The 27,792-nt window shown below is 42.7% G+C and overlaps 1 protein-coding gene across 2 annotated transcripts in view; it reads right to left on the bottom strand.

Moving 5' to 3' along the window:
- Positions 1-27,792, bottom strand: part of ATR (ATR serine/threonine kinase) — a 488,241-nt gene that overhangs the window by 317,402 nt on the left and 143,047 nt on the right. For both annotated transcript variants that reach the window (XM_069213920.1, XM_069213921.1), the window contains exons 14-16: positions 9,940-10,110; positions 6,129-6,323; positions 4,337-4,522 (exon numbers count right to left, since the gene is read on the bottom strand). In XM_069213920.1, coding sequence (XP_069070021.1) covers positions 4,337-4,522; positions 6,129-6,323; positions 9,940-10,110 — 552 coding nt within the window. The remainder of the gene's footprint in view (positions 1-4,336; positions 4,523-6,128; positions 6,324-9,939; positions 10,111-27,792) is intronic.

The following is a 27,792-nucleotide window of genomic DNA, read 5'->3' as shown; positions in this document are numbered from 1 at the left end:
ACAGATTCACTGAACATGTTGTGCTTTTTGTCAGTTTAAGTCTGCCCTGACCTTTTATCAGACATCCCATTGCTGTATTAAGTACAGGCTCAAAATTCCCAGCAGAAACATGCAGTTGGGTAAAAAGCCAGGATTTGCTTAATGTTTCACACTTATCGATGGGCAACTTGCAACTATGAATTTTGTTAGTATGTGGAAGTCTTGTGTCAGGTTTACACCACTATGCCATGTGCATGTTGACAGCACTGTTTTCACAGGTACCCATCACTAACCCTTGCATTGAATGTTTAAAACCTGAGGTATTTGGCAGGTAACCTGCTATCAATACTGACTTGTTAGAAAATGGGGTTGGTATACCAAATGGGTTTACCCTTTCTGTGGGTAAATAGGTACATACTGGACAAGTTTCCTATGAGCCAGCCATTTCACCAATCAGTGAAAAAATTAAACAGTGCCAAGAAATGATTTTAATATTCCCAGATTCTTTAAACATGCTTCTAAATCCTGCACCTTTAATTCGAGCACGCAAACCTGGAAGTCACAAAAAGAAGAAGAAACAATACTTTAGTGACAATCATAAAAAACAAAAGTCAAGCAGAATAATCTTAAATCAGTCTTTCTTGCTGCTACACTGTATAACAAACTTACATTGTACTGACCCATTCCAAAAGAAATACAAATGACTCATTCTTTCTCACTGTCCTTTCTTTGAATGGTATTTTAGTTTGTGGTTGTTTAGGTGTTTATTTGATTATACCAGCAAAGCTGGTTATTATAGCTTTAAACCTGAAACAGGACAACCTATGGATATGCTAGATGACCACAGATTTCTCACCTTTAGAATATCCTCAGGCCTAGGACTGAATCCAGAGATTTTTCTTCACAGTGGTCCAGTGAGATGGCAAGTATTGTCATGCGGCTCTGAGGTGATTGCACCACCATTAAAGGTATAGAACAGAGCCACAGATATACACTGCCCCTGCGTGCTGATGTCAGTTTTCATTCATGTTATTTATTGTTGAGTGTTGGTGACAGTGTGTTGAACTCTAATTTGGGACCTTTGCAGATGAACAGAACAAGGAAGTGCGAAATCTGCAGTTAAATAGAGTTTCCACCAGAAAGAGCATCACCAAGAGGAAATCCCTTGTTCTTCTGATGGTTACTTCTGTGTGCAGATTCCTCACGTTAGAATAGATACCATTGCTGGAACACCCTTAGGGGGAGTCACTTCGTAGTGGACTCAAGACAAAAAAGTCTTGCACAACCAATCAGGTTCAGTGACCTTCTTGCTGGACCTGTCAATCAAGGCATTAGTGTTCTGTGAAAGCACACACCCACACCTACATCACAGCCTGGCACATGTCCAGAACAGGCACTCCCTTGTGGCAACTCTGTTGCAGCAGTCTTGCCCCTAGTGGAATGGGCTCACAGACCTTCAGAAGGCTGTTCCTAGTCAGTGCATAGTAGATCTTGACACAGTAGATCTTGACACACTGGACTATCCACCTTGATAGCACCAACTTGGCTTTCTTTATGTCTAAAAACCAGACAAAGAGTTGATCATCTACCCAATGGTCCTTCATGCAGTCAATATAAAAGCTTAGCACACCCTTCGGATCATGGAAATCGAGTCACTCCTCCGACCTTTGAGGGGTGAAGTGGAGCAAACATCACTGGCAGAGTGACTGGCCAATGTGGAAGGGTGTCACAACCTTGGGAAGGAATACCACCTGTGTCCTAAGCTCCAACTCGTCTAGAAAGAGGTGAAGGGCGATCGCACTAACAATGCCTGCAGTCCACTCACCTGGCATGCCAATGTGATGGGAGGCACGAATGGTACGTATACAGAAAATGTCAAGACCAGGTTCAGGTCCCACTGTATCATCACAAATAGTTTTGGGATAAACATGTGGGCCAAACCTTTAACAAAACAGATCACAGCAGGTGACTTAAACTAACATAGCTGATATGGTAAACAGGGAAGAGCTGAAAGGGCTGATAAATTACCTTTCATGGTACCTCTACAACACCCTGCAGAACTAATGAAAAAATATCAGAATATTTGGCCTGTACGGGGTCTTTATTTCAGGCTCCATAACAGTCAATGAATTTCTCACAACGCTCCACAGAGATGGACTTTGTGGTAGTGCATATGGCAGTGAGGATGACATCAAGCACATCAGTTGGTACGTCGAAGGTATTCATCTGTTGCCGCTCCACTTCCATGCACGGATGTGTAGGTTGTGGAGACTCAGATGTACGACCCTGTCCTGCTGTTGTTTCAAAAAGGTCCATCTAACGTGATAGTCTGAGCGGAGGATCGAAGCTTGAGTGATCTCAAAACTACCCTCTACTGGCCCAGTCCAGGGAAATTAAAATGACCTGGGCTCACTCTGTTCTGATCAGAACAGAAGGCAGACGAATTTGTGGTGGGAATGCATACAGTGCCCCCTACTTCCATTCTATCCGGCCAACAGGAGTATCATGCTGAAAACAATGCTGTGTTTTAGTAAAAAAAAAAAAAAAAATTGAAAGTAAGGGGTTCACCCATTAATGGTCATCATTACATCTTTTGTGACGCATATCTTGGCTGGGAGTAGGTTCAAATGGGCAAGGAGCTCCAAATAATCAGAGTCCCTCCTCCAATTTTTGATAAAGGATCCCTCTGCAGATACTTTTACACTTTAGGGAGACCAGTCTGCCCATAACACGTTGCCAGTCAGGCATCTGCATTGTAAAAGAATTAACAGAGCACAACTGCAACGTTAGAACTATTAAATATGTTTAGATTACCAATTCCTTGAGAATAATTGTGAAACAATATTTTTGATTTTGAGAGGCCCAATATTTTTATTTTTTACACAAAGAGGGAGCAGCATTTAAAGGTTTGAATCCCAATGCGGTATCCCCACAAAATAAAACGCCTCATTAAGCTGCACTTTCACAATAGAGTGGTAGGCGTTTTTGGCTCAATTGTGTGTGCACTTACTCTGCTTTGGATATGTTGTTGGCTTTGGATCAACATCAAAAACTCCTTCAATGCAGCAGAAAGAAGCTTTCTGTGTTCACAACACTAGTTCTGGCAAGATCAAGCAGGACAACTTTTGCCTGGAAAATACTACACTTTCACAAAGAGGAAGCTAGGTGCAAGTTCAACCATCACCTTTAAAAAAGAGATATGCACAGCTCCATGCCCCAACTTCTACTTCCTGCTCAGAAAGATGAGCAGCAGACCCAGCCACTGACTTTGATTTGCTAGGTACCCATCACAAGTATTATATAAGGACGGTCATTACCAAGAACTCTGAGGCACTGGACTTATTATGAGGACTCAACTATGCAAGAAAAAATGCGCTTACATCTGTTTGGCTCTCTCCAATTTTTCAAATGCTGTACAAGACCTGAAAAGTTTGGCCTGACATCAACGGTCACAAACGTAGGATATAAGGTGACCTTGTGAACCAGAATATTGGTTAAATGTGTACTTCCCTTTCCTACCACCCTCAATATTTATCCCTTGAGAGACCCTTCACTGCTCAGGAATCTGTAGTGTTTGAAGCATCAACGTTTGCCTGGCAAAGGTCCTTTCCCTGCTCTGAGTCCTTTCCCCACCTGGCTGATTATTTGCAGGCTGTCCCACATTTCTCATTCCTGCTGGACTCCATCACAAGCACACCTCAAGCTCACACTGCTCTTAGCCCCACCTGCAAGAATGCGGCACATTTTCTGTGAGCCCCCCAGAGCTGGTGCAATGGATGTCTCCTGAGTCTAGGGACTCCTGTCAGCAGATTCACAGCCAAACTTGACAACCTCAAGCCACACATTTTCTGTTGTAAGATCATAATACCTGCTCGTAAAAAAACACACAAAAATGGCATGCTGCTGGCAGCAAGTAAAATTCGACTCACAGAACATTCCGAGTTACTCATGCAAAGCAGAGGAGCATCGCCTCCTCAGGATTCATACAATAAATACAAAGGTACTATCTTTTAAAACGTTCTCTGCAAATCGATAGGTAATTTACTAAGAGAAGTCAGTATATTCTCATTCGGGTTAGAAATGTATTTAACATTAACACTATCACATGTAAACCATCCAAGAGAGTAGACTGAACAATGTATTTAATGTGTGTTATTTCTGTGTTACGTGTATCAGAGTATCGAAACCTGTGACTCTCCACAGGAGTAATCTTTGGAAGTTTTACCTCACAAACACAGGAATATTACAGCCCAGGAGGTACTTGGCAATTCAGGAAGCTTGCAGTAGTACCTAATTCCTGAAATTCCAGGAGGAAGCAAGATGCAACATTTCCTAGACGAAATGTGTTAATTCTTACCATGATGTCAGATGATGTGATGTCCCTCGGACCTTGATATGGGTCATCACTGGAGGCGAATGAGGCTAATATTGCCAGGCCATTGAAGACTTGCTGGTAGTGCTCACCAATACGCAGTAAGAGCTCATTATGCAGACCCTGGTAGTCCTGTCTCAGAAGACTGCCCAGCTCAATCTCGGTTTCATTCTAAAAAAAAAAAGCCAAGATTGAAAGCAGAAAGAGTTAACAGCTCATCTCAACACTCAGAGAGGACAGAAATTATATTTAACTCTGCAGTGTGTCTGCTGTAGTAAATTATTCCCAAGGGGCAATGCATTTGCAATAAAAAACATAATGATCTTTCCAAGGATATTGAAAATTCACATTGGCTACTCCAGTGTGGTTCCGGGACCGCTGGGTGTCCATGACATCTGCTCAGGGGGTCAGCGAATGTGTAGAAAATTAAATAATATTTACAGATTAATAATAAAAGTGTAAATAAAGAAGTAAAATTTAAAAATAATTCTACAGAGTTCTGTAAACATGAAGGAATATGAAAATTGAGGGCTAAAAAATAAATTGGTATCCTCAGATTGATTCGTGGGACCAGTGCAAGCACCCCAAACAGAACATAACATGGACAATGAGTATCTCATTTGAATTTAGCTCAGCTTGGGTTTAGACAAAGAAAAATATATTTTTTTGAGCAATAACATATGACCTCATCATGAATGCAAAGTGACTTTCAGTCACACATCAAACTGCAATGCAAACTCAGTCTTTATTCAGTTCCAGGTCTTTCGCCAAAATTATCTCAGAGGTTTTTCAAAAAAAGGTTAATCTCTGAATGTCCGATTCCTTGTCTGAGCATGGTATCTGTCAAAGGGATAGGAAGCGGGCATCAATTTACAGGGTCATTCTAATGATACTGACGACACCACACGAAGTCATGTTAAGCATGTCCGAGTCACCATCTAACCCCCTTTGGGTCTGTCATTTGTGAAATTAGTAGAGATAAAGCAGAGGTGTGTCAGGAACGTATAATGTATGTTCATTTGTAATAAATGAAGGCTTCACAAGTAAGGTTGACGGTGTTCCAGAAGTCAGGGAATTGTAATAGATAAAAGGACTTTACTTGACTTCATGCATGAGTAATAGCTAGCCATGTACGAAAGTATTGTACATTTCAGTAATATTTCTGAAAAGCAAGTTTACTGCCTGGCAGTGGGATTTACTACCAGCAACAGTTTGGCAGCATGCTTATTGCCAGGGACTCTCATGCAAACAGGCTCTTCCCAATTTTCGAGGTCAGTCAGGAAGTAAGCTCACCAACATGATAATCTATTGACCCAACTCACACGTAGGGAGCTCTTTTCAACTGGGGCATTCAAGAACCAACCTGTACGCAGAAGAACCAGTTGACTTCATCAAGAAAAAAACAGCAACATGCTCTTAGGTGACATTCCATAAGATGGTACAGCCGCAGGAACTCCAAGCACAGTAGATCTGGGACACTGTTCAGTCAGACACCTTTCGCTATCCAGAACAGTTTAGCAGCAGAGGTGACCCAAGGAACAAATCAAAGGCTACACTCAGCACCACCAAAGTTAGAGATAAGGTAGACATAAGGTTCAGTCATACGCAAAAATGGAGAAAGGTGGCAGCAAGGCATCCTGGAAAGTAATTCTTTCCACTTAAATGAACATCAGCAACTGCATCTTAGATTAAGGTACAAAAACACTGCCCTTCCCAAGCACTATGCGACCTAAAAAATCCTTACAATATATATCTAATGCTGTCAACAGCAGGTTACCTTGAGATAGTGTAGTGCACGTTCAAGCTCGTCCTTGGAGCAGGAGCAGACTAGATGAGAGAAGATGTATTTAAAGTTATTAATCAGGATCTCGCGACGATTCACATTCAGTTGCTTGGCTATAGTTCGAATGAGTGCAGAGGCAGTAGGACTGGCCTTCGCAGCCAGGTATGGGAGTAGAAGCTGTAAGGTTCGCTGTTTCAAGACAAAAAGAAGTCAAAATAATTATTGAATAGCAATTGGCACATCTATATTTGCTTACAAATACAGTATGGGAGACTACCAATAAATAAATATATTACTAATTTCTATAGTGCAAACTACTAACCAAATTGTATTTGAGTTCTCGGTAAACTCAATGCTACTGATGTTTCCCTATGGAAAGGAAAGTCTGCTGCAATCCTGCAGGTTTCTTAAAAATTAAACTGCAGTGTTTGAGACTGCAGAATTCAGAATCACAGAATGACAATCCTTTTTTAATATTATGCAGTACTGCCAAACTCAAGATCTAGAACCGGTTTCAGACTGATACTGATAAGGCTGGATAAGACTACTTGTGCTTCCAAACTGCTTTTTAGCTTGAGAAAAAAAGCATAGGGTCATCCACAACAAATTCATATCTTCGTCATTACAAATTAAATATTTTAAAGACTAAACTATGACTTATTGACATTTTTGGAGGACTTTACTCAGACACTCAACAAATATCCAAAGTCACAAGGCTTTTAATCAAAATCAACCCTTTCTTCATAGGTCACATGAAAACAGTACCAACAAGCCTTGCTCCAACTGAGCCTACTTAAGAAAATGAAGTCCCATCTCCCAACCTTCAACTTTTGCTTCACCGACCAAACTCTAATACTCTCACAGTTTGACATCCAACCACAACATAATACACCTAAAGACGCATTTCCAGGTGACAGCTTGACTAATAGTGTAGGACCAGATCACACTGACCCTAAGAGAACTGCATTGACACCTCCAATATATGGCATAACATATTTAAAGCAACCAACAGCAAGAGGCCAGGTTATCTTTCGAATTTTCCATCTCCAGCCACTTTCCACCACCACCAAATTAGAACCCTCCTGGCAAGAATAGAAATTCAGAAAGCATACAAAAGGGGACAAAAATAGCAAGATTTGTAAGAACCTTCCAGTTTATCAAATACTCTTCCATTACCCCAGCAATTTAAGAGTAAACTAAGAACCAAACTTTACAGACAAGATCACCCTCTATCTAACTAGCTCTAAGTCTACTCTGCCTCAAGCTTCCTTCTAAGTCCCGGAATAGCAACCTACCTCCCAGTCTTGCCACTTTCTGTATCCCCTGTGTGCAATGGACACTAGCAGAACACTGTCTGTAATCAGTATCTCAACCGCTCTAAAAAATGGATGAATCACCGATCTATATTCCATCTGTAATGTGCTTTGTGGGTCTCACAACTAGGCCCACAATACATAACCATACTAAATTAAGTAATATTGGACTACACCCAGGAGCACCCTGTTCGGAATGCTAAAAATGGGACAGCCAATGACAATACGTAGACTGTTGTACTGAGACTGGGAGAGCTAAGGGCAGTGCTTAGAATACTGCACCAACTACTGTGGTTCCACTGCATTCTACATTCAGTGGCAGGAAGACAAAACAGATATAATGGGTGGATGGGTTTACATGGCTGTACTGAATCAAAGTAGATGGAAAGACACTAATAGGTTAATTGTCCTTATGCTGTGTAGTGGTAATAGCTGTTAATTGCCCTCTTGTAATGTTCTCTAACCCTGACTTTGGTTCATAATTGCAGAACAGACAATTAATAATAGTAAACATCCTCAGCAAAGTGAGTTAACCACTGGTAATAGATTAAGGAGATGCAATATTGCTTCAATAGGGCACAGAATAAAAACAGCATTAACAAGTTATTGTAATCCAGAATCTAACATGGGTTTCTTCTGGAGTGGGAGGATATGGCCGGACTTGAGATCTTTAATACAGAAGCCTTGAGTGAGGGAGGTGTGAACAATGGTGAGCAGGAGTGGGAGAACCTCTCCAGACGGTGCTTTGATGAAAGAAAAATGTCTACATAGGATGTGTCTTTGAGAGTATTAAGGTAATCAGCAATGTCTTTCAAAGACAGAGGTTTTAAAGATGGCCATTGTGGGAGGCAAGACGAAGGAATGGGTGTCAGTGGAGAAGCGGGTTTGGTGTTTTCAACATGCTGTCAGATTTTCTGTTTTTTTTTCACTGAAGAATTGGTTAACACCACTGCACTGGTCCATATACCCTGGGAGAGGAGGCTCAGACTGAATTGATGCAGTGCTTGACACATGTGAAAATTGTTCTTGTTCTATTGGCAGTTTCATTAATGATGCTGGTATGGTACATGACTGTCTGACCTGATGAGCTGTCTACCTTCTTGTATGTAAGGACCTTAGAAGCTTGTGGTGGTCATGGGCTCTGCCCCTTATTTTTAACTGAAAAGAAGTAAAGCATTTCCCTTTACAGATTAAATATCCTGTGCAACATGGTACCACTGACCTGGTTTCAGGGAGTCAAAAAGCTATGCTCTGCCTTTCATCAACAGCTTAATACACTTTTTCAAAATGGTGTGGTAATGTATAACTTGATAAAATAGTATTAACTAAGATACATGGTGCAACAGTGAGGTGAGAGCAAAACACCTTAATTTAAGTGTATATTTTATTACTGCAAACATAGAAAGTGCAACTCACACGCCCAAAATACACTAGTAATGGGAAGACATTTAGAATTAGAGAAGGGCTGTAGTGCCTGTGTTTGATGACAGCAATATCACAGATACTGGAAGGAAAAGTCTCACCCACATTTCTGAGGTGTGCTTCATCATCAGTTTATCCGTCCCACCTTAATAAAATAACACCATCAAGGCAGTATCGACCTCCTGGATAGGGAGGTCAGCATAAATGATGTTGGTTATGTGTAGTATCCAGAGTTTTGTTGAAACGACCTCTGTTTAAACTAAAATTATTTCCTTTACTTGGAGGGTACACAGGGCAGGGCTACAAATTAATCTGAATGAGGAATGAGAGATTAAGTCTCACTTATCATTCTTACTGTCATGCCAAAATGTTTTGGCCTCTATGCAAGCTCTCCAGGGGTTTCAAGCCTTCATCAGAGCAAGTAGGATCCCTACTGTCCCTGCTCAGTTTCTGTACGTGCCGAATGGTAAGAGTAAATGATTTCTTGTTTTTTTAAATCCCCCCCTTAAATGTAGATTTTTTACCCAGTAGTTTCAGGGGTAGGGTACTCTTTCTGTAGTTAAACATATGTCAATAAGTGGGTTTGGTGATCCACCTAGCTTCACCGTCCGTGAGCCAGGTCAGTGCAGACCTTATACTTCTGGTTGTCCCATTGCCAGTGAATTTTTAGGTTGCTTTCTGCAGACAGGAGGACAAAAATAGGGTAAAACCATGGCTTTAACAATCCTTTAAAATTATACCAGGTCTTTCAAAGAAGCCAGTTATGTCCTATGTATAGATGCTCTTTCCAGCAAGACCAATGAAGTCATTAGTTCCCAGTTTAGTTCCGATATCACAAACTACACAAAATCTGTCAACAAAAAGATTCACACACATCAGCCTAATATAGCATTTGACTCTCAAGACAAAGGGACAAAGTATTCCAACCACAGAAAGAGCAACAACCCAACCTTAGCAATCTCAAGGCTCTTCCAGTGAAACAGAGGCAGTCAGAAAACAACACAGAGAAGGTACTAAGAAGATACCTGTGCTGGTCACACTCCCGTCCTATGTGGCAATAACCAACTTACCGTTAAAAAGCGATTGAGATCTGGAAAATCAAATACACTGGCAATCTCAGATAGGATGTCAAGAGCCACCTCTCTGCGATGAGCCACTTCTTGCTTCTGTGTCTCGTTGCTCTGCCCTGGTGTGCTGGAGAGTGCAGCCCTCTGACTGGAGTGCAGCGATTCCACTAGAAACTGGGAAGGCAAATATCACTTTTATTTAGGCTACTACCATAATGAGACATGAATGCTAGTAAAGGCATTTGATAATTCTTAAAGCTGGATGTCACAACTGTCTTAACTATGAAACATTGCATTTTGGAAGCATTTGAAGAATATTGCTCTGGATGGGTACACTGAATACGAATTATGTCAAGCAGTGGCTCTACTTTAATAAATGTATATCCTAAACTATCTAATTCTTCAGTATACATGTTAACTGCTCACACTGGCGCAAATATGAGAGACATATTTGCACTCGTCTACAGTTATGCACAAACTCCACGTTTAGTAGAGATGGTGAAGTGTTACCAGCCTTTGTGAATTGTAAGTGCAAAGCTGTGCCGTTAGTGCATGCAAAAATCTTTTTGATTAATCTCTTGTTTTAGTACTGTATCTGTTTTTCCCACTTGACTGTATCTAGAAGTAATTTCAAAGTGAGTAAGTGGTTCCTCTAGTACCAAAGAGATGCATAATGTTCTTGGGCCAGTAGAAACCCCTCAAAATCAAGGCCAAGCAAATTTGCTGCCGCCGCCCTCCTACCCTCCCCACACATACACGCTGTACAGGTAGGGAATACTTCAGAAAGGATAATTGGAATATTCATGGAGTAACACAAAAACCTAGCGCCATTTTGAATAGTCAAATTTTGCCTATTAGTGAAAGGAGGAACTCAAGCTAGTGTTCGATTTTTCAGTCTCGGATGCAGCAGCACAGCGGACAAACATATTCATTGCTTACAGTATACATGGATGGAGCTTTGGACACATCCCTATCAACCATTAGCTTTCTGCACCAGCCTCTTTCAGTAATTGGCTTGAAACTGTCAATCATGTCTTCACTCAGCCCAATAGAGTATTCATCTTTTACCTAAACCTACTGGCTTGTATCCTTCCATCTTTACTTCAATGCTTGCACTGAAGATCACGAGGGACTACTTTACAACTATAGCCTACACTGCCTGCTCCTTCAGGTTCCCTCTCGTTTGTCTTGCTATAATATGCTAATACTGCATGTGTTAGCACGTAACCAAGACCTCTTGGTTATGCAAATGCTTGTTCACTTTGGGTTCTCCACTGTTGTCCCATAATTAGATTTCACCATCACAACAGGGTTATACTAACAATCAACCAAACATATGACCCCTAGATTACCACGGTTGCCACATAATTCTTAAATGTACCAACATTGCTATCTGTCTTAACTATACATGCAGCATTTTACTTTTTCTAAAACACAAGTGCATCTTCTGTTCTTCACAGTACTACTTGTGTAACCATCTTCACCCTGGGGCACCCTTGTCGTATTCAGTGAAGAAGTTTGAGAAAGAAAATTAGCTAGCCTCAAAGCACAGAACCTTTATATTTCACTTGTGTGAAATAGAGGAAATTCACACTAACGCAAGACACCAATACTTTCATGTACGGTTAATGAATTATAATACTTTAAGCAGTGTATCATATTTTCCTTGCCCTGTAAGCAACAATCTGTTGATCTTACCTTTTGGTATTTGCTGTGGCAAAATTCCATTAAAACGCAGCTTTGTGGACCCCGTTATAGACCCTACATCTATTTGCAAGAGCAAAGGACTCCACACTGATGTTCATCGTCTAGTGGCATTCCCAGAGCTTTTCCCCACTTGTGTTAGAGATTTTGTAAAATTTGAAAACATGTTTTGGGTAGCATGGTGGACATTACTGCAGCAGCTCTGAACTAATTGCACACCTAAAACTCATAAATTAATTCCATTCTTTAATAATGTTTTCTACATTATACCACACTGCTTCCTCAGGTAGTACACTGCTGTTGTCCCAATCAGTACTGATGTGCCACTCAACATTAGTAGAAAAACACACCAGTGCTGGTGTACTGCAAACAGCTCAAATGCATGGATGTCAAGATTATTCTCCATAACTACCCACCCACTTTGAACTGTGAGATTTCCGAAGTGGTCTTGCTGCCCCAACAGAGATATACCTCATACCACAGTCATCTCTGAAGGAGTAGCCTGAAAAGGAGACCTTTTTTCCAGTGGGGTCACAAGGGAACAAGTTATGCTGTCTTTGTAAAAAACACTTTTCTCAAAGCTGGCTACGGTCTTCTTTCACAGATCTGCTCATTCTCATGGGCCTCAGGGTATGCAGGACCAAAAAAATTACAGTCATGATTCACTGCCCTCACCCAAAACACTGTGACCCTAAAAAAAAACTGCCAATGACAGAAACCTGCTGCTACTGTAATAAAAATTGCTTCCAAATCTTGGAGTTGGAAATACTGTTTCAGAAAATTTCTCAATTGATCTACAAGAGAAAAATCCTTCTAGTTTGCCTGTGGTGATTTAAAGGACTCTGCCTTGACAAGCCGATCATCCAGGGAAGAGATCAAGTACCTATCCTCTACTTATGCCTTGCAACTTCAGAATAACATTGGTTGGAAGAGAAACCTGCAAGCAAAACTTAAATTCACAACTGTTAACCTTTTGAAAACCTTCGGAATCGACTTGTCACAGGATTCACTGAAATGTGAAATGAAGCATCCTGAAAACTGTTTATACATGACAAATCTCAGATTTAAACCTTGCCACCTTTTTTAATGATTAATTTGCAGGGTTAGTTTAAGACTTAGTCCTGAAATCGGACCTTCCACCATAGTATGCAGCATCTTGAAACCACAATTGTATTTCACTGCTTCATTAATTAAAGCCTGTTTGTTCTAGAAGAGATAAATGGGAAGAATTATGGAAAGTGTTGCCATTGTAGAGAAACCTCTGGTATAATCTGTTTAAACTAACTTATGTTTTGTAAAGAGATAAAAGAAAAGAATGTTAAGGCAATTTTTTGTAAAAAAAATTTTAAAACTTTGTTTTTATAGCAAACAGAACAATTCAAAGAACCCAGCACGCTCCATCCTTCCTCGACTTCCTCCTTTGAGTTCCAGTACAATTATTATCAATATATATGTCAATGCGCACATTTCACAAGCATCAAAATTCAGATATATATTATTATTCTAGCTCACTGGCCCCACGGTTCCCAGATCTCGACATATTTCTTGTGGGCCCCTCGGGCTTTGTACACTAGCTCTCCATTGCTGCACATAGGTTCATCCCATCAATCCATTCTGTCAGTGTGGGGGCCAGTGGTGGGCAATGTCCATCTTTTGCCACCATGTATCACATAGTGACAAGTGTTTGAATACTTTGTGGCACCCCCGTCATACATGACGCCCAGCTGGGCAATTTTGGGGTCGTTGGTAGCTCTGGATGACCAGTACTTGTTGATAATTGGGCATTCACAGACTACACAGAAGAAAAGGTCCGGTGAAGCCCTGCAACAAAGGCAGACAGGGCTAGTGGTTTGGCCCATTCGTCACAGACCAGCTGGTGTGCTGGAGAAATTATGGAAGAATTTAAACTGGATGATGCGGAAGCATATAGCCAATCCCCTATGGGACATCGTAGCCTCAACCCAATCTTCATTCTTGAGTATCCCCAAATCTGCCTCCCAACAAGCTCTAAAAGCCCCCAGGGGATCAGGGACGTTATTGATCAGTACTTTAAACAATCTGTGGATACCCCCTTTGGCCAGGGTCTCTAGTGTCTGGTGGCATTCAATGGAGTTGTATTTCAGGATCACAGTGAGAGAGGCTATGTAGGTGTCAAGGGCATGCCTTAATTGGAGATATTTATTGAATTGAAAGTCCTTAGGTAATTCCTGAAAAGATTGAACGGGACTACCTGCCTGTACATTGCCCAGGGTGGTGATACCTATTAGGTCCCAACTCACCAAGTCGGGGAGCTCAGCTGTCTCAGAAAGTCATGTTCCTAGCCACAGTGGTGCTGGTGCCATTACTTTGGCAAGACATTAGATGTGCCTTAACGTGGCATGCCAACAAAGGACAGGAAGGCATGTCATCTATAGGAAGAAGTGTTGCAGAGTCCTACTATAGAGCAGGGCGAGGATACTATGTGGCTGATTGAGATCAAGTTACAATGTCAACATGGGATCTCCCCTGCTGACATAAAGCCAGTCATTTATCAGTATCATGTGGGATGACCAATCGTACAACTGGATATCGGCCCATACTAGACCTGCCTCATAGGCAGTTCAATGGCATTTTTCAAAGGAGACGCAGGGGATCTTCCATGCTCAGAGAAATGCACTGATCTGCATCCGTATGTATGAGATACATTAACTTGCCAGTACTTGTCGATAATGTTGTAGGATATAGAGAAAGCAAGGAAGGGGTACCTGTCCCTCCGCAGATAGCAAATGCGATGCGCAAGTGTTATATTTGCGCTTACGTTAGGACAACAATGACAATGAGATCCCAATTTCGTTGCTGGAAAAAGACAACAATAATTCCCAGGCAGCAGGGACGGCTCATACATTGGGACGAAGGAGTGTCACCAGCACCCCCCCCCCCACCTCCCCGCAGCTGCAAACCTTTTCCCAAAGAACGATCATAAACTGTGTTTATGATTGTTTTTTGGAAAAAGGGGGTAGGGCCACGGGGTGATGTGCACTGGGGGTGGGGGTGGGGGGGGGAAGTGCTGCAGAGCACATGTGTGTGTGACCGGCCGTCTCAGGTCGGCTAAACACACATGCGCACAGGGCTCTCTCCAGCCCAGCAACACCGTTGCTGGGCTAGAGAGCGCCTGCACAGGCTCCCAGTCTGCCTGCTACCCCAGCAAGACAGGAGGAGTCAGAGGAGTGGCGCGGGAGCGAAGGGTAATCTTTTTAAATATTTAATTTGATTCAATCTCCCGCCTGCTTGCGTGCCGCCCCACCCCTTTCTGTAAGCGCGAGCCGCGACTGCAAGGAAGCAGAAGTTATTGCTCTCCACCCAAAATTCCTACTATTGCTGCTACAGTCTCCCTAAAGCCCAATGCGACTCTGTAGATATGGAGAATCTCCATGAGGTGAGTAATCATAAGGTGAGGCAGATGGACGTAGAGGAGAAAATCGTTAGCCTAGAAGGAAACTATGTCTTCATGTCCCCCAGCCGTCAAAACCCCCGGATCCACAGCAGCGCCAAACGGATCAGTTCTGCTAAGGGCTGTATTACCAGGGCGAATAGCAGTGGTGATAATGGGCAGCCCTGTCAGGTGTCATGCTCTATGGGGAAGGTCGCAGACAGAGTCCCTTTTACGCAGACCTGGGCCAACAAGATGGTGAAAAGAGTTTCAATCCAGCAGAGAAATCGGGGTCCAAAGTGCATTTTATGCAGAACTGCCAAAATGAAGGACCCTGACACTGTGTCAAAAGCCTGCTCCAGGTCCACAAGCAAAAGGGCTGTCTCTGTCTTCAGTGTCTCAGACTGGGCTTTGGCCAGACGAAGATAGCATGAAGCCATTTTTGTCTGTGTGGACAGGGAATGTATCACCCCCGCTAGGCGAAACGGCAACACCTAAGTGAGGCCCTTTGATTCCATATTTATGAGGGAGATGGGGCAGTACAAGGTGCACAAGAATTTATTTTTTAATGTTTTGGGGGTCTCCAGGCTGCTTAAAAGGAAGGTTCGCCGTAATCATGGATACTGTTTCCAGTACTAACGTTTCCTGAGATACCCTAAGCCTTGTTTGCTTCTAATGGATTACAAACACACCCGGAAAAAAAAAAAAGACTTGTAGGTGAAAAGTTCAGAACTAAGGACAGTGTCTTCAATGACCCGATACCAGTGCTTATCAAACTTTTTAGAACCACAACCCAATTTTTTATGAACTTTTGCAATTCATCTACCTTTAATGGAGATTGATAAAATTATGTTGCACACTAATGATGTGTACAAATCGTGTTTCTGTAAATATTTATCATTTGTGCATCACAAAGTAAAGTAGAGCGATTTGTTTTGAGGCTTTTAAAATCTCTGTTTCTAGCACACTTCAGAATAGCAAACAAATGTACTTCATGCTTGCTTTTCTAACTGCTCAATGTGTTCAGTTCATTTAGAGGTATTTAAATTTTGTTGTGTTACAAAAATGATATCCCACAATCTTTACTTTCACACTCCTTAAACTCCAACAAGATTGTCACATAATTCACTTCACTTTTCTTTCTCGTTCTGCAAAGTGAGAAAAATGTGTAAATATCAATCCCTATGATAAACAAGCATTACCAAAGCCAATCGGTCTCTGCAAAACAAGAGCTATTGACTTTGTGAATGTTAATGTGTTTTTCAGCATTGCATGGCCAGATGGTAAGTGTTCCCCAGGTAGATGCAGCACCCAAGCGTCCACAACTGATGCACAGTTATTCCTTTGTGTAACCACAGGCATACACGAACAAGGCATCCCAAATTAAATTTAGCGTTTGATAAAGAGCAAAACACTATATGAAATGTGTCAGTTCCCTTTAAAGAGTGCTGCCAAAATTACCTAGTAAAATCATGATACCTATTTTGTTCACCTCTCAAGAAGTGAAGGCACCGTCTGCCTTAGTGTAATTCATACTTGTGACTTGCATGTTATATACACATGTATGCTGCAGGCACTCATCCCACTGAGCTATCCAACTGGCTCGAAGCATCACAACCAAAGATCAAAATGCAGAGATCAGTGCAATTGAGACCAAGGAAGGGACTGCTGATGTACTGTGCGCTGTTTAGTAAACCACAAAACGCCTATTATATAGATGCACTCCAGCGCCTAGGAGTGCAATTGGTTGCATGTTGCACTTAACAATGACCATCCAGTCAATTGAAACAAGACCTTCCCGCAGTGTCTTTGATTAGTAACCAGCAAGCCCGTTATGACGTGTTCATGTTTTTTCTAACTATATCAGGGGCGAGGAGGAGTGTGAGACAGAGGGAGTAAGGGCAGCTGAACCAAAGCAGTCACATGGCCTTGCAAGGCAATGGAGACCATGGAGGGGATTGCTGACTTTCTTGACCTCTTCCCACAAATGCTCGACTTTTTTTGTGTCAAAATGTTTTATAATTTGTTTTCAAAACTACATAAACATTGAATAACTTTCACAAATCAGTCCAGAAACAGAAAAACATTTCGTACATGAATAAAATATACAGCAATGATAAAAAAAGCACAAAAAAAAGAAACGAAAAAAAACATTCACTATCAAAATCACTGTTCAAACATTAGTAAGGTAAATAATACAACAAAACATGCATATTCATAAGAAATAAAGAAATCTATACATCCAGGATTGCGATCCCCAGTGTAAATCCAAGGACATCAGAAGCATAAAACCTAGTAAAATCAGCGTCTCTTCCCACAAATGCTCTACTGTTTTTGTGTCACAATGTTTTATAATTTTTTTCAAAACTACATAAACATTAAATAACTTTCACAAACCAGTCCAGAAAAACATTTTGTACATGAATAAAATATACAGCAATGATAAAAAAGCAAAAAAGAAATAAAGAAATCTATACATCCAGGATTGAGATCCCCAGTGTAAATCCAAGGACATCAGAAGTATGAAATCTATTCAAAATCAGCATTGATTTATAAAAAGATGCCATACATGGTTGAAATGAATCAAACTGTCACTCAATTTATAAATCATTTTCTCAAAATTAGCCACATCGAACATATCTTCAAGCCAACAGTAAAGAGTCAGAGTAACACTGGAACTCTAAAAATGTTAAATGTTAATTTTTGCTAACCTAAGACCAGTAGAGAACCACTTTAAGGCATGGGAGGAAATGTGTGGCGACTCGGAAATATCATGTAACAGTGACAGATCATCTGAAAGAGAGACATTGATAAAAGACTGTGTATTCAAATAATTTTCAATCTGAAGCCAAAATGTACGAATATTTGGACATTCCCACAATATATGAACAATATCACAATCTGAAGTCCCATATTGCCAACAAAGAGAGGAAGGACATAGTTTAGCTACATGTAACTTAGACGGGGACCAATGTCAATGATGTAGTATTTTGACATAATTGAATTTAAGGCGTGAGTCCCGTAGTCCTTTATTACAGTTGCCTAAGATATTATCCCACTCCTAATTGTCAAAATCTATATTCAAACGTGTGGACCATCATGATTTTACATTATGGGACGTTTCAGTAGAAAATTAGGAATTCGCTAGAATGGCATATAAACCAGAGACTGTACCCTTAAAACACTTCCAAGAACGCATATAATGTGCAATTGGAGAGTGAGATGTTACGTCAGAACATTTTGTCATACTTTAAGAGTAAGGGCTAAATTAAGTTGAATGTAACTGTTAAAGTTTGATGAAGGGTAATCAAATTTCTGTTGTAGACTGGAAAACGATTTGATAGATTGAACTGGCATAAATACATCTGATATACGGGGGGGGCGTGGCTTGGCGTTATGGTGGTCGCAGCTTCTTTCTGAAGCTCCCGGCCTTCTCTCCTCACCCTCAGGGTTATAGTACCCCGAATGGCTCCAAAACAACCAATTTTGAAGCGGAAAGTGCAGTGACCGCCAGGTTATCGCTAAATGGATCCTGACCCCAAGATAGCGGCTGATTTGGGCTCTGGCACGAGCGGGCTCAGGAAGACGACGGAGAGAAACTGAAACAACAAGATGGCGGCCGTCGGGCACTCTGCAACTTAGTCACGCGGAGCGGCTGAATAGGTGAGGGGCTACTCCGGATCCTTGCCGCTGGGCGCTCCGCCCACTTCTGAGGACCGGTGCGAGGTCCGGTGGCAGCCCGCGTCGGTTATTGAAGCCCTAAGCGAGCAGCAAGAAGACGGAGCGAGGCGGGCCCGACTGCGCTGGAGCGAGCGGCCCGGCCCTGAGGTAGTGCCGACACAAGAGGGTGGAGAGATCCGGCGCTGGACCGGAGGCCAGGTTGCAGCTTCGTGGCCCCCCGACTCATACTGAGGCTCCCGGGAGAGCCGACCCGGCAGGCCGAAACCTGCGGGCCCAATTAACAACACTTGGAAATTACGGTGAGACGAAACCTAGTGCTGCGGGGCCCCGGGCCCATCGGCGCCCAAACACTTGAGGTCACCCTGGGGGCCCAGAGGTGGCCAGCCTGGAGACAGCTGGAGCCAGTCCCCAGAGATCGGAGCAGAAGGGGCGCCCGAGGAGGGGGGTGATTGGTGAGAGCTCAGGGGACCCGCGGCGCGCTGGACCGGGAGAGGAAGGGGCCCTCCCCTGCCCACCTCATGAAAAAACGTACCCACGGCCGGCGACCTGAGCTGGGGCTAACGGAGGTACTGCAACAGATCTTATGAAGTTAGCAGAGATCAAGAAGTGAATGTCAGGAGGTAAACCTGCCCAAATCGAGGTGAGCAGCTCTGCCCTGTGACCAACACAGCAGGGGGGGATGGCAGGAGCCCAGTAATATAGCGGAGACTGGGGATATAGCAGCAGAGATGCCTGCTCTGTCCCATTAAGAGGGCTGCACTGATAGTCCAGCGCCTACGGCCCGGCTGCCCTTACCTGAGAGGCTCTGGGAGGCATTAACCTCGAACCTAGGAGCTCTGGGGCCCGCAGCGCCTGGCACCCGGACGGTAGCTGCTACCCAGCAGAGATAGACAACCCGACCACCGAAGAAGCCAACCTACGGCCCAAAGGCAATCCAACAACACCAGAGTGATCGCTAGTCTGGCATAAAAACACTCACAAACGCCGGCTGTTGGCTCGTAAAAAGGTATAGCATCTTCGTCTTGACACAGGATCAAAACTCAGTCTCCTTCTTGGAGTAACCACTGCCCTCCCACGCCAAAAGAAATTAAAAAAGCAGATGGATAATGATTAACATCGATGACAAATTGCTCTTTCTCTAACAAGTAGCCTGCGACCACCCAAAGGTAAACGGCTGACAGCAAGCACACCTGCTATCTTCCCCAATGGGCAAAACAGGCAGACGCTGTGATACCGACAGCACCAGGGATCTTGCAGCCAGGGCACCTCCAGAAGAAGAGAACATGAGGAAATTTCCTTCAAGAGAGGAAAGAGAGCCAGGAGAACCTACCCTGCAAGACGTGATTCAAGCCATCACCGCCTCCAGAATTGCTCTTGAGGAGAAAATAGACTCCCTAGCATCTGACTTTTCAGTACTAAGGGACGACCATCGCTGCTTAGCAGAGAGGGTGACCACCACAGAAAAACAGAGGGAGGAACTAAGGCCTGAGATTAAAGACAATTCCAAAATATTGCGTCAGATGGAGAAACGGATTAGGGAATTAGAATTAAGGGCAGAAGATGCTGAAAATAGATCACGGCAAAATAATATCAGATTATAGGACTATTGGAACGGTCTGAGGGATTCAACATGGTAGACTTCCTAGAAAAATGGCTGAAGGAAAATGCGGCAGACGAAGGCCTTTCCCAGTTCTTCGCAGTGGAGAGGGCACACAGAATCCCTTCACGTCCGCCCCCACCGTGCGCCCCTGCCAGTCCAATAATAGCCAGACTGCTACATTATAGGGACAGAGACCACCTACTAACCCAAAGCAGGAAAAAAGGAGACTGCACGCTCGACAACCAAGTGTTCTGAATTTTCCCTGACTTTTCCCGAGAGGTACAGAGACAGAGAGCCTCCTTTAGGGAAGCCAAACAGAGACTCCACAACATGGGGGTACAATATGGGATGCTATTCCCAGCCAAACTACGAATAATGACCGGAGCAGGCACACAGTTTTTCAACACGGCAGAGCAGGTATGGAACTGGATTGATAAACAACCATCCGGAGAGACAAGTCACAGCCCAGAAAAGCGCCATTTAAACTGCAAAGGAAAGACTAATCTCAGTAAATCTTTTAGATGTACAAGTCCATCCCCACTAGAAATTCTAAACAATCGTCAAAAAGCAGTGGAGGCCGCTGCATCCCTCAGCTGTTCAGAACAGGGCTCACCTAAGCAATCCCAAGACGACCTGGATCAATCGGAATCAGAACAAGAGTCAGACCATTCACTCGCATCCGGCAAGAGAGACCCGGAGGTGACCCCAGGAACATCAAATAATATTAACTGACGTACAAGCCTGATCTACAAACATGGAATTGTAATTTTGTAATCACAACATCAGTAAACAGAATACAGCGACCGCACCTGGGACCGCACTAAACAGATGAGCTGCGGAGTAATCCGCCTGATATCCCACACCTGTACTGAACGAAGTCTTGGAGACGTGAAATCCCAGTATGCTTATCTCCTGGGGGTTGAGGAGGGGCCGCCTTACTGAGCTTCGGTTTCCACCCTGGAGCACCCTCCACGGTGTTGGACAGGTTAACATTTTTACACAAGTTTGGGTGAGAGAGGTTTGACTTTTGTCCTGGGGATGGGGAGTTGGGTAATTATTTTGTTGGGGAATTTTCTGGGGTTAAATACTACACAAGAACCTTTACGAAAAATGCAAAGCTGAACAGGGACTATGAGATCACGATGGGGCATGCTATGAAGCAGGTTCATCAGAAACATTACCTGATTAGAGCAACAAACGCACCACTATGACAACACCAAAACCAAATAAGTTCCTTACATGGAACATCAGAGGTATGCACTCAATGGGCAAGAGATATAAGATACCATCATACTTGCAAAGGAGGGGTATTCAAATAGCCCTACAGGAAACCCACTTAACATTGGCAGAGGGCAAGGCCCTGCAGAGAAGATGGAGAGGTCAGGCATTCTTCACTACCTATTCGGCATACTCGAGGGGCACCCTGATCTGGATCTGAGCAGGGGTCCCTTTCCAAATGACGGATAGCCTCATAGGCCTCGAGGGGAGGTTTGTGGCGATCAAGGGCAGACTAGAGAGGAAATAACTGGCTCTGATCAATGTTTATGCTCCCAACACAGAACAAGGTGAATTCTTCACACGGCTATCCAGATTGCTAGCGTCATACTTACAATTACCAGTGATAGTGGGGGGTGATTTTAATTGTGTAAGTGACCTTAATGCAGACAGATCACATCCTCCCCTGCCACATTCCCCACTACTGAGAACGGCGCGACAGTTCTCTACCTGGCAAGCGAACTGGGGCCTTACAGATGCCTGGCGTAAATAACACCCTAGTGTCAGGGACTACTCCTTTTTTTCTAGCCTCCATGAACTGCATGTACGATTAGACTCCTTTTTATGCTCACCAGATATACACACACATATATATCAAATATGGAGTATTTGTCTCGCACAATATCGGACCATAATCCCCTGCTGTTATCTCTGAAATGGGGATCCTCCGCCCCCGTATACCCACATGGAGACTCAGGCCCGAATTATTGGAAGATCCTCCCTTCCGAGCCGAACTACGCCAGTGTATGATACAATATTTCGAAGAAAATGACACTACGGCATCTAATGCACTGATAGAATGGGATGCCTTTAAGGCAGTAATAAGGGGGAGGTGCATAGCAGAAACAGTAGGAATACGTAGAACCTTACTGGGGGATACTGAGTGAGCAGAGGCTAAATTGAGAGAGGCTGAGAAGGATAGGCCTGGAAATCCACACCTATAAACCCCAATACAAGAACTGAGATCAGAAGTAGCACACTGTGTCGAACGCCTTAGATGCTTTGACCATAAAAACTACCTCACAAGAGTACATGGCGAGAGAGATAAAGCAGGTAAACTACTTGCCTGGGTGGTCTCGTAATCTGAAAAATCCCCCCCATAATGAACCTGATCTCAAAGACAGGGACACAATTGCATGAACCAGAACAGATTAATGCCCAGTTTTGGTCTTTTTATGAGAACCTATATAAAAAAGACTCAATTTAAACAGAGAACTAACTGAGAACTACTTAGCAACACTAAGCCTGAAACCCTGGGTACCAATATCCACAGACACACTAGAGGAGAACGTCACACTAGAAGAGATCAATGAAGCCATGAAGGGACTAGCAGGGGGAAAATCACCCGGAATTGACGGCCTCCCCGTTGAGTTTTATAAAACCTTTGCTGGAATCCTCTCACCCAGACTAGATTTTGTTTTTAAATGCACCAGAGACCAAGGCCTTTTACCTGAATCATCTCGGGAAGCAATCATAATCCCCCTTCTTAAGCCTGGCAAAGACCCAACAGGAGTGGGAGCTTATAGACCCCTCTCTATGCTGACCCTCGACTATAAAATCCTTAGCAAGACCCTGGCATCCAGACTTCTCCCATTGATGCCCTCTTTAATACACCCAGACCAAGCAGGTTTCATACCAGGACGTAATACAGCCGGGAATATTCGTAGATTAATTGCCATTATGAGGGACATAGCTCCCGCTGCTGGGACCCCGGGTATCCTGGCAGTCGATATCGAAAAAGCCTTTGAAAACTTAGACTGGGACTTCCTTTATAAAGTTATGTCCAAACTCGGAATAGGACCGGGATACATCGCATGGGTGTAATTACTATATACTGACCCCTCAGCTAGAGTCCGCACGGGGCGCATAATATCGCACAGATACAAAGTGGAACGCGGGACGAGACAGGGTTGCCCCTTTTCCCCCCTGCTGTTCGCATTGGCGATGGAACCACTGGCCACTGCGGCCAGGGCAGGGCAGGGGGGACCAGGTATCCTTGTCAGAAACGAGAGGCATCATATAGCCCTGTACGCGGACAAACTCCTAATTTTCTTGGACGACATCCACAGGGATTTACCCTTAGCACAACTAATGCTAACTAACTTTGAAAGCCACTCAGGCCTAAAAGTAAACTGGGATAAAACAGGCTTGTTCCCTCTCACAAAACGCCATCTACCACCCCTGAACCTGGGCCTGGTAAGATGGATACCTGACGGGCTCCTATACCTGGGAGTGAAAGTTTATCACAAGGCCAGGGATATTCTTGATGGAAATCTAGGCGGCGCTATCCGTTCCATAAAAACCTGCATGACATTCTGGCAAACACTGCCAATATCAGTGACAGGATGAATTGCGATTCTCAAAATGATTGTACTGCAGAGATTGTTATATCATTTCTCATCTCTCCCAATTTGGATTCCTAAGTCCTTCTTTAGGGAACTGAACACCATTGTAAGCTCATTTATATGGGGTAAAGGCAGGAAAAGAGTGGCTTTGACAAAGCTTCAAAGACAGTCGACAGATGGGGGATTAGGAACACCAGATTTCGAGTCCTACTATCTTGCAGCACAATTACAGTGGCTGGCACTCTGGATCACAAACAGTTTGTTGACAACACCAAATGCAAAAACTTCCACCCCACAGAGGACCAGATTATTTGAGATACTTTTGGGATCTCATAGAGACGAGAGGCAAGACAGTCCAGAACTAAAAATACTAACCAAGTGTTGGAAAACCTATCTACGTAAGATTAAAACTAAGACTCCCTACTCTGCGGGGCTCCCCCTTAGTTCCTTGCAGGCAATAACGCGGAAGAGGACTGGACTCTAACTGGGTGACTGGGTGGAGGCCGGAATTACTACGGTAGGCTGCTTTTCAAGGACAATAAACTGAAGACTTTTGAGGCCATCAGAGCGGAATATGACATTCGGGCGAAACATTTCTTAACATACAGGACTATAAAAGCCAGCATATACAATCATTGGCGAACGAAGGGCATTGAACCCTCGGCACAGGCAATATGCACATATATGACATCCCCAAATGACAAAGCGAAGGCAATATCAATGCTGTATGCTTTAATACGAGCAGACATTACAGACCCTTTACCCTACCTTAAACAACAATGGGAATAAGCTTCCAATCGTGACATCCCTGAAGTAGAATGGGGACATATACTGCGGAACCTTCCCAAGGCTTCACGGAATGCTAGATTTAAACTTATCAATTTCTATATCCTACACCAAGCCTATTTAACACCTGCCCGCATTAATAAATACTTCAGTAAATCCACTGAGAGCTGCCCAAGATGCGGATTAGTGGATGCAGAGTTTAATCACATGTTTTGTGAATGCCCAATACTGTCTTCCTATTGGACTGAGATTTGCCAAAAATTGTCCCAACTACTGAATAAGACCATGACATGTTCTGTGGATAGTTGCCTCTTACACGCCTTTACTCATTCAACCAAACACAAAGCCTCAGATAGATTCATAGACCTGGCCTTAACACTAGCTAAAAGGGAAATAGCAAGCAACTGGAAAAACCCTAAGGGCCCTAGAGTAATAACCTGGAAAAACAAATTACTTAAGTGGGCAACAGCAGAAGGTACGCTACTTCAAAGAGAGGCCAAAAATGGGACCAGACCCCCGGAAGTATCAGAAGGCTGGGAAATAATAATGGATACACTCAGGTCAGAGTTCATACAGCAGAACCCTCCTAATATACAATAACCAGGACCATGCATTAAACAACAAAATATATTAGCATACAGCACTCAGTCATAGGGAAAAACACACTCCTGACCCTGAGCAGAAATCCATAACACTTCAGACTGCTGCCAAGGACCCATAAGTGCTAACCAAACGTGACTAGTTACTCTGCAGAAAAAATATCAATGCTGAATCAAGGCTCTCGGATGGAAGGGTTAGGGAGGGACGGGGGGGGGAGTTGGATTTTGTTATTACAAGAGTTTATGTTATATTCTAAATAAGTACCATTAACCAGGCTATGTACATATGTGACTAAGTTACACTGTGGTAAACATGGTAACGCTAAGAGAATAAAAATGTATAAGTACTATTGTATTGATTTAAAAACCAATAAAATCTGTTTTAAAAAAAAAATACATCTGATATCCTATGTATTTTATGCTTAATCAAGAGAGGCCAGTTGGTTCCAGAATATCAGCATTATCCATTAATGGAGCTTCATAATGAAGACGAGAGTGAATGTTCATAAGCTTATTTACTTTCTGCTATGCTAGTTGCAAAGAATGAATAATAGGATTAGTGGAATTTGTAAAGTTGAATCTTTTGGTGTAAAAGATTGCTAAATCCAAATCAGATCAAAGAATGGATCGTTCCATCGTAACCCATAACGGTGTACTCCTGTGGGTGGGGTAACATGTAAACAGAGTGAGCTAAACGTTGTGCAATCTAGTAAAATTTCAAATGAAGAAAACGCAGCGCCCTCCGCATTCTCTGATGAGAAATCTAATTTGGAACCACTTAAACAAAGTCTGTCACCACCCCATACAAAACATAATGGAGATATAAATAGATGTACACTTAAAACGGGAGATCATGGATGTTAATGATTTAAAAATAGATCTTGGAATGGAGATTGGAAGCATTTCAAAAACATAATTAAATTTGGGAATTATGTTCTTCTTTGTAATCTGTATCCTTCCCCATAAGGATACTTTAAAAGCGTCCACTGTTGAAAATCTTTTAGTTTGTTCAATTATGGTATTTAAATTATCTGTAATCATCCCTATGAAGCAGATATTGAGGAAAATTCCCAAATATTTTAATTTTGAATGTAGCCATTTAAATGAGAGGCAGTTGATAGTGGCTATTGTTGTAACAGGTGCCAGTGGTAAGGCTTCACACTTAGTCCAATTCATTTCATAACCAGAAAATGTTGAAAATATACTTAAATGAGAAATTAGAGCATCTGCAGACAATTATTGGTGTGAGAGGTTCAAAAATATATCATGTGCATAGTAAAAGGCCTTTATTTCCCCAGTGGTAGTATTGATACCCTTAACATCAGTATTAGATCTTATGGCTTTAGCTAAAGGTTCCAAAGCCAATAAAAACAGTAATGGAGACCAAGGCACCCATATCTAGTGCTGCAGTGTATGTTAAAGTACGATGATGTGAATCCACCACATGATACAGATGCAGTGCGTAAATGATACATACCACTTGTTAATGTGAGAAAATCTTTGCCAAAGCCAATCCTTTTCATCGTAGGATATGAATACCCCCATTCTACTCTATCAATGGCTTTTTCGGCATCGAATGAAAAAAGAACATTCTCCTCACTGCCATTCCGCAATTGACAGTGCAAGATAGTGTGGAGACGATTAGTATCGGATCGACATGGGACAAGTTCCACTTGAGAGGGATGTATCAAAGAGGTGATTACTGAGCTAAGGTGATGTGCCAGTACTTTAGCTAGAATTTTAAAATCTGAATTAATTATCAAGATTGGTCTATAACTAGAACATTCTAAGGGGTCTTTACCTGGTAAAGGAATTACCGTAATTCGAGCTTTTAATAAATCACGAGGTAAATGTCCCAGATATAGAACTTCATTAAATATGGATACCAATAGTGGGACCGTTTGTATTTTTAGTAATTTTATAAAATTCAATCGGACATCCGTCTTCCCCCGGCGATTGACCAGTAGCCAGGGAATCAAGCGCCCTCAGTACCTCATCACTGGTAACCTCTCCCTCCAATTTCGGTTTCTGTTCTAGTGTCAATTTCATGAAAACAAGTTTAGAGAAGATGGCATTTTCTTCGGAATGATCTGAATAAGCAATGGCAGTGTATAAAGTTTCATACAATGTCTGAAATCTAAAATCGGAATTTCTCATGGTGGGAATTGTTCTAGAAGATTCTTGTTGTCTTAATTGATAAGCGAGTAATCTCCCAGCTTTTACCCCATGTTCATAATGTCGTTCACGAATACGAAATAAACATTTTTCTCATATGAGGCAGAAGGATTACTAAGCAACACAAAAGGGTGATGGACTGAGTGCTGAAACCTTTTAGACACTCACCCCCAATCACAGATCTGGGTTTAATTCATCGGTCTTTGCTCACCATGCCACCCCAGTCTTGACCCTGCCATATGCAAATCAGTCTTGACCCTGTTCCCCATGGGAACAGTTCAG

Source organism: Pleurodeles waltl, chromosome 11 (genome assembly GCF_031143425.1).
Source record: "Pleurodeles waltl isolate 20211129_DDA chromosome 11, aPleWal1.hap1.20221129, whole genome shotgun sequence".
Classification (NCBI taxonomy): domain Eukaryota; kingdom Metazoa; phylum Chordata; class Amphibia; order Caudata; family Salamandridae; genus Pleurodeles; species Pleurodeles waltl.
Note: the sequence above shows the minus strand (reverse complement) of the source record. Positions and strands in the feature narration are given on the sequence as shown.